General features: G+C 39.2%; 1 protein-coding gene across 1 annotated transcript; it reads right to left on the bottom strand.

Moving 5' to 3' along the window:
* Nucleotides 1–2551: 2551 nt before the first annotated feature.
* On the bottom strand, nucleotides 2552–6692 carry LOC122670516 (GDSL esterase/lipase At1g09390-like). Its single transcript, XM_043867424.1, has 5 exons — nucleotides 6344–6692; nucleotides 3538–3729; nucleotides 3248–3411; nucleotides 2893–3163; nucleotides 2552–2792 (listed from the first exon to the last, which is right to left on the bottom strand). Exons 1-5 carry the CDS (start codon nucleotides 6600–6602, stop codon nucleotides 2560–2562), a joined length of 1119 nt encoding a protein of 372 aa, XP_043723359.1. The 5' UTR covers nucleotides 6603–6692; the 3' UTR covers nucleotides 2552–2559.
* Nucleotides 6693–8342: the final 1650 nt, after the last annotated feature.

The raw sequence follows: 8342 nt of genomic DNA, 5'->3' as shown, positions 1-8342 counted from the left end.
CTATTTTATATTAAAGACAGTGAACAAAAATTCTAGGGTTTTGTTTAGTTGTAGACCAAACTTGTGGTCTATGACATGGTTTGAGGTATCGGTATCATATCGTCCGCATCGAGGGTGATACGTATTGGTTTTGCTACTCGCTGATCCTGATACCGTATCGGTGACACAGTACGAAGAAAGGGTAAAATAGTAAAAAAAAAAAAAATCATGTTTAAAAGGAAATCAAATCAAGGGCAAATTTGTCTGATACGACCGATCCATGTCGATACTATATCATTATAGTACTAGTTTTGCAGGTGATCGAAACCCGATCCGATACCGTGCACTAGAACCATGGTCTATGGATAGTATATGATATAATAAAAAAATTACTGCAAGTTTCAAATGACTAGCGCAAAAACACTGAGTCAATGAAAACTTGAACTGACTGACTTAGACCTGGTTTGATCATCATTTCTTAAACCTGGGTGAGTAAATATGGAAACCACCTCTCATGGAGGCTTTTAAATAGGTAAGTCCAAGAGACACCTTCCCTGTATAAAAAGATGACAAATTTAGTTGTTGGACATGATCTTTGTATGATCTCTTGCTCCCATATTTTCTCCACTCTCATCCTTGTGTTTTTGCATTTTACTGTTTTGCCAATCTTTTGGTAGTTTTTTCATTGACTTTCTGAGCGCTACTGTTAGAGTTTCAATGTATCCCAATAGTTGAATGCAACAACTACTAGTAGGGTCTATTTGAGTAGTTGTCTTTTGTTGTGATTGCAATAAAAAGTGTTCGTGGTTGTGTGATTGGTTGTCCTATTGTTCGGAGTCACTACAAACATTTTGTTGGACTCTAAAGATGAGTCCTATATCTCAATTTATTGGTTCATTCACTATACACTTTCATTTCTGCACTGGCAAAGCCCACATTCTGCATCACATTAACAAAACTGGGGGCAGGATAAGAGCACAAAGGCAAGAGTAAAACACATCCATAACTAAATGAAGCAAATTACTCTCAATCCTTTTCTTCAATAACTTTTCAATGCTTTAGACATGGGCATCCCATAAAGTCAACTAACCAGACCCGGATCCTCTGTGGTGCGGCAGGGCGTCCAGCGCAGATCCGACGGCTGGGAGCACCCGGGCACGCAGTCCAGCACACAGGCATGAAGCCCTGCCACGCCACAAAGGACCCCCATCTCAACTAACCTGGCTGGCCTTGCAGTGGCACAGATTCTTTGAAGCTAAACAAATACATTGTGAGCAACACAATGAAACAATGACAGTAAGAAAGACATTCCTCTGATTTTCACATCTCATGAACTAGATCCTGGAATTAAGTAAGCTCAAAACTAATTCATTTTTAAGTTTTAACCACTTTAATTTTGGTTATAAAAAATTAGTATCTATGTCTATATATATATATATAGATATATATATATATATAGAGAGAGAGAGAGAGAGAACTTCTGCACCACCAGTTCCACTGTAAAGAGATGACACTGTCAAACCATTAGGAAAAATTCGCAACTAGACAGTGAGATGATATACCCAAAACATGTCTGTCTGGAAGCTGTGTTTGAGTGATCTAAGTTTTTCTACCAAGTCACAGTCAGAAACTGAAGAGTGGTGTAATGGGTAACTTAATATGCATTCAACTTGGTCAGGTTCAATGAGGCTGAGTTTGTACTAGTCTACCCAAATTAGATTCAATATCTTAAAGTGATGGAGGCTTTCTCTTTGCTGTTCCATTGAAAGCATCCCCTTTAAATCAATTAAGATCTTTCCTGGTCTGTCACGTAGCTGAAAAGTTCCAGCAGTTTCAGAACTAATGCAGCTTAGCTCTTTTCTAGTGTCCCTTTAAGGCCACCATTTCTTTGCATGTGGTATTGCATCTTCAATAGTCTTTGGTGGCCTTGGGAAGACATGCAATTTATCATTTAATTGGAAAATTGTGTATGTAGCCTTCCTTCCTACTCAAAGCTGAGAAAAACTGAGCATTCACCAACTCAGGCTCAATAAGATACAAGAACTGTGATCTGCAGAAGGAACTGCATTAGAATCTGATTCCTCAGTTTCCTCAATCTATAATTACAGGACAGTGTTTGCTGTGTCCTGTCTTTGAACAATTCTTGACAATTGAGTATGTGTAATAAAGATGGGCCATAAGACTGAATTAAGACCTTTAATTTGATACCAAACCAAGTGACCGAAGAAATGTTGCATCACATTGCTATAACTTCCTACTCAAAAATTCAGATTAGTACAGTTGTGGCATACCACATTGCAAAAATCGAAGTATCAGGAACTGCAATTTCAACCTGGGCTTGCATCCATTCTGCCTCAAATGTAGTTAAGGTAAAAAAAAATGGCAAAAAAGAAAGCAAACTGGCAATGGCACATTGGTTTCTAGCCATTCTACCATAAGTGATGACAATGCTTTCATCCTTCTTCCTCCCCGTAGCTATGATCCTGAAAACACTTAGCACAGGAAACTGAAGAATGATGGTTAAGATGTAGAACAAATTGTTTACTTGGAGAAAAAATATCTGTTATAGACTAAGGATTGTCAGGCTTGGCAAAAAAAGTCGAATTTGAATTGTGGTGTGGAATAAGCTGTCGACAATATTTTGGATGCGATCATGGTGTTGGCGGCTTCAGTGTAGTGAGTTCCATCCCAACTTACAAAGCGTGTTCCCTCATTACAAACACGGCATCCACTCTGTCCACATGTTAAGCGAATGTCGTAGTTGTATGGAGGGCCACCATAGCCACAACACGCCATTAATGGATTCTCAAAACCTGCAGAAGAAAAAACATGATTTATCTAAGAGAGGGAAACAGAGGAAAATTCTGCTATTTTAAACAACTATGGAGTTCTGGATTGAAAAGAGTGACTTACCATATTTGGTAGAGTTGGCAATGATATCATACTTGATGCTATACATGTCTACATAGACAATGGTGGCATTCAACATTTCAGTTCTCATTTCTTCACAAAGAGCACGCAGACCTCGATTAAACTCCTCTGCAGCATCGTTGTATGAGCGTATACATCCATATCTGTCGAGATCTTCGATAGTTTTGCTAACTAATGATAGCTTTTGGGGAAGACAGCCCAACGGCCCAGTATTATGGATCCAGAAATTCTTGCCACCTTGATCATAAATAGTCTACACCAATTTTCACATATAAAGAGTTGAACAAGAATGTGAAACTCACTAAAGAAATGTCAGCTAAACAGAATCAAAGCCCACCTTAACAGCAGATTTGATTTGTGCAAGGATGGATGGGATTCTTTGGATGACTTGTTCATAGGTTAAATTTTTAGTGAAGGAATCGGAGAGATCATTTTGTCCAATGTCGATCATGTAAAGTGCATTTAGGAAACCTTTATCATCAACCAAGGAGCTTGAACAACCTAGGGGGAAATCAAAATTTTATAAGGTGAAACCATGAACATGAACATCATAATATCATCAACATAGATGAAATTACTGGGTGGATGGAGGAATAGATAATGTAGACTGTAGATGAAAATTCATACCTTGAGGAGGAGAGGTAATTTGGAGTGAGTGATCCTTGAAATGAAGGAATTGCCTAACTTGAATATCTAAGGCAAAAGGAATTGATTTTGGTAGGGTAGAAGAACCAACAATTGCGAAATTTGCTCCATTTGTAAAATCTGACCCCAAAGAATCCATATACGGACTCAAAAGACTTATATTCAAACTCTGGCCTGCCAAGTAAACATATGTAGCAGAATATTAAACAGATCTAAACATCAATAATAGTTTAAATTCCGTGTTAAAAAATGCGTAGGCAATTTAGTATGTATTTAATATGGTTCATTTATAAAATCAGGGATCGAAAATACAGGGATATATTATTCACCATGCAGCAAACATGTACATCATCTAATAAACAAAATAATAGTATGTAGACAACGAATTTATCGAAAGAAAGCTTCACAACTGAAATTAACAGTCTGAAGGATGAAATTGGTCGGCCAACTGAAGTTAGGGTGCTTTTATGCCAATTTCTATCAATGCTGGACCGAGTTCGCCCGATTCCAATCTGTTCCGGATTAAAATCTACCGGGACGGAACCATATCTCGATTCCGGGCTTGAAAAACATCCAGATTAGGTGCAACTGCCAATTAGCTATAGATAAAACCTACATACTTGGTCATGGACTGTTGACCAATTACACAATTGTTGACTAGCCTCCATATATTAGGAGTGGTATGTAAAACAGGTTTTATCTTGGTAGAGCAACCCAAACTACTTTGTCAACAAAATTTAACCAAGCTTCAATTTTGTGAAATGCTACAAAACCAAGTAACCAACTTGGTTTTGTTTATTATAGGAGCCATGAGTTTCTTCTGCACGTACCAACAGGTGAACGTACATGTGAGAGCCAATCACATTTTAATTTTATTTCCATATAAATCCCTCCTCCCATTATAAATGAAAAAAATAGGACAGGTGGTTGGCTCTCACTTGTACGTTCACCTGTTGGTACGTGCAGATGATCCATTCTCGAGTTCCTCTGGGTCTAGGTTGAGTTTACTCAAAAATAAAAATGAATCCCAAGTTACTGGAGAGGAGAGTCAGATTCTTTAGTTGAGCTTAATACACTATTTCCTTACACATCCAGCACGAAAAGACCAACACAGCCCTGATCCTTTCCGTCTTTCCAGGGGGATGCACCTGTCTTTTTACGCTGGCCGGGTTGTGTTTGAACATAGGTACTATGAGAAAGATTGATTCCGAATCTAATCAATCAGAATCGGTTCAAAATCGGTTGGAACCTAAAAATTGGAATTAGAATATGTAAACATTTCTACAAAAAAATATATTTCGGCTCATCATCTTCTCTATTATTAAAATTGCACACACATCAGGCCATGCTCCAGCCATTATGTTGACAGCCGGTGTCGGTGACACTGATGTATCAACCCATCATCTTCTATTATTAATTAAGGGAAGGGAATCATTTAAAGATCAAAAAAATTGGGACCCAACCATTGTTTACTTCTCTACTGCTACTTCACGTGTATTAACACCTAAAAGTGAAAACAAACCGACACATCCATTAGTACTTCTTTATCTTCTTTTCTTATGCTTTTTGGGTGGGTGAAATATGAAAATTGCCCAATATAATATTGAAGGGAAGAAGAAGAAGAAAGTGATGAGCCCATATACTGGTGGGGTCTCAAATCTCAGTGGGTGGCTGGACCGGTTTTGTGGTTTGGATCAGTCTGGACCGATTTTAGTTTGATACTAGGCTAAACTAAACCCAAATTGTTAAGCCAAGGTTTGGTTTTGGTCTATTTTAACTCAATTCGGTCTTTTATCGGGTGGGTTTAATAGTTTCATTGTTGGTTTGGTTGCAATTTAGGTGCAAGCGTATCCTTCCAGCCCCGACAGCTCAGAGAATCTTTTATCAAAAAATAATGAGAAAGCTCTCTCTACGGGGGAGTGTGCGCCCCGCATCAAGACACAGAAGGGGCAAAATGACCGCTTTATCCCCCATAAAAAGATGGTAATGACTGTCCTATCAATGCCACCGCACGGTCCCATTGGCCCTACACGGGCCTCGCTCCCCACAAATAGTAAAAGACAGTTTTCCTCCACCTAGGGTTTTTGTATGTTCCAATATACCCTCGCGGTACTCATTCGGTCATTCCAGCCCTCCCATCTCCTGCCCCTTGGTGAATGGGATCCTATTTACCGTGGATGGAGGAAACTCCAATAATACATAAACAGTTTTTTTAGATTCTGTTGTTTTCTGTTTCCATCAAACCAGTTCAGTTTCAGTTTCTATGAGCTCATAAAAATTTAAATGTAAACCAAACCAACAAGGATTCGATTCGATTTCCTTCGGTTCGGATTGGAAAATTGAAATCTGTAACTATAGTATAGGTTCCTGCTCCTTACCAAGAAGGAAAACAAAGAACAGATAGAGCTTGAATTGATACTCGAACTCTGGAATTCAGAATTCTAACTTTTGATATGAGATTGGACATTAGTAGATCAAATCCCAGTGAATGATTCACTTATATAACCCCATACATTTTATCAATTTATTTCTCCTTTACCCTAATTTATAGTTCAAAACTTCCAATTTCCCACTTCCCAAACCCAAATTTCTAAAACTATTATTAATCTATGATGGAGTGCTTGCATTTGTAATTTTATTTTTTCTTGGGAAGAACATATGATGCCGATAATTCATAGTTGTTGTTGTTGTTTTTGCCGAGAAACGCCAAAAGGAAAGACTCTAAAAATTAAAAAAAAAGAGGTAAGAATTAGGGAGAGAAATGGAGAAATGAAAGAAAAGCACTTACAGAGGACATCGAGAACTAAGCGACCATCAGACAAGCGACCGGTGGAACGGCGGAAGAAAGTACGGCCGTTTGGAAGGGTGATGTTATAGCCGAGTCCAGCTGCGAGACCTCCTGTGTCTGAATTGGAATCCCCAAAGTTGAAAATCACTGCTTTTCTCTTGCATTCTTCACACCCAATTGGAACGCTATTCCACGCAACACCAATGCACCACACCACCATTCCCATTTGTAAAACACGTACCAAAGAACTTCCTTTCATCTCTCTCTGACTCTCTCTGCTCTTTGCTCTTCTTCTGCTTTCGCTTTCTTCCTATGACCCAAACCTAATATTTCTCTGTTTTATTCCCTTGTTTCTTCAATGATTTCTTCTGTATCATAGTACTACTACTTTCTTTACTGTTCATAAATGGGAATTAAACAACTTTGATTTCGTTTTCCAATAAAAAAAGTTACACAAAACCCAAATTTGAAAGAAAAAAAAATTAGAAGGACAAGGATTGGATAAGAATCTCTACCTCGGGTTCTGAGCCAGTGCCTAAGGTCTCCACGTTCTCGCGACACTCCATGCCCATATTCCGGACCTCCCTCCCTCTTTCTGTTTTCCACATTTCCACCACTTGGCCGAAAGGGAATTTTGTTGCCTATCAAGCGATTGGCCTCCTGATTTTGATCGATCTAACCGATTTTCGGACTGATAAATGGGTCAAATCGAAACCAAACTGGTAACCCAATGTAAGGTTTGGATAATTTTGCGTTTTGATTCGATTCGGTTCTGTATTTTATTGGGTTAGCTTAATGGGCTCGTATCGAGTTGTTATCAGTTCAGTATCAATTTTTCATATGGGAAAAGGATAGGCACACCGCCCATGCGCAATTAAACTAATGGGTGGCATCAATGGGGTGTGAGATTGGGTATCATACATGAAGGGTAGGAGGTCATTTCAAAAGGGAGAGAAAAGGGATAAACACAGTAGACACTAGTTTACGGTACACCACCAACCTTTTGATTGTTTGGTTGTGAGGCGTCTATAATAGCATGAAGGCCATTAAGAGTGCACGCAAGAGCATCAATATCGAAACAATTTTTTATTTCATAGGAGTAGGGTGATACTTTTGCGTGCCTTTGTGTCTGAGTGCAGGAGCTATGTGACCTGTTAACGTTTTTTTTTTTCCCATATACATTGAAAACTAATGGCTATTCATGGGAGTAGAGTGATACTTTTGCGTGCCTTTGTGTCCGAGTGCAAGAGCAATGTGACTTGTTAACGTTTTTTTTTTTTTTCCAGATACATTGAAAACTAATGGCTTTTTAATTGTTCTTCAGGTTTGGTCTTGTGAACCAATTCAGAGCCAATTCAGTTTCTACTAGTTTTATAAAATTGAAACCAAATCGATAAGGTTATTTTTTTTTCAGGGACTCGAACTCAAGACATCTTGGTGAGCATGGGCATGAAGCACACCACAGCATATCAACTGTGTTACACAACTATTGTTAAATCGATAAGGTTCAGTTCACGGCTTCAGGCTACACCAAACAATTTTGGTTGATCCAATAGGTTCAGTGGCAACCCTATTTTTATCTTAACCTTTTTTAAGGAATAATTTTCCGCCACCCATAGAGAGAATAATTATCACCTTCAATTCGCAGGCATCTCCAATTCCTCCAAGTCCTCTAATAAGGGGGAGTGAATTCCACCTTGGGCAATGTTTTCGGGCGGGGAGTAGGGAGGTCATTTTCACCCCCATGTGAAGAATTGGAAAGGGCAACGAATTGTAGGGGATAACGGTTCCCCATAGAGATAGGTTCACTTACCATTCCATAGAGGAGGATTCACCCTTCACTTACCACGAAGAGGTGAAGCTCCTCTCCCACGCAGGACAATGTCCAACGCACATCATCCGGCTGGGAAGGCCTCGATCCACACCCCACTGCACCGGGATGCATGCAGCGGTGTGGATTGGAACTCCTCAGCCGCACAATGTACGCTGGAGAGTGGCC

This window comes from Telopea speciosissima, chromosome 8 (genome assembly GCF_018873765.1).
Source record: "Telopea speciosissima isolate NSW1024214 ecotype Mountain lineage chromosome 8, Tspe_v1, whole genome shotgun sequence".
NCBI lineage: Eukaryota > Viridiplantae > Streptophyta > Magnoliopsida > Proteales > Proteaceae > Telopea > Telopea speciosissima.
Note: the sequence above shows the minus strand (reverse complement) of the source record. Positions and strands in the feature narration are given on the sequence as shown.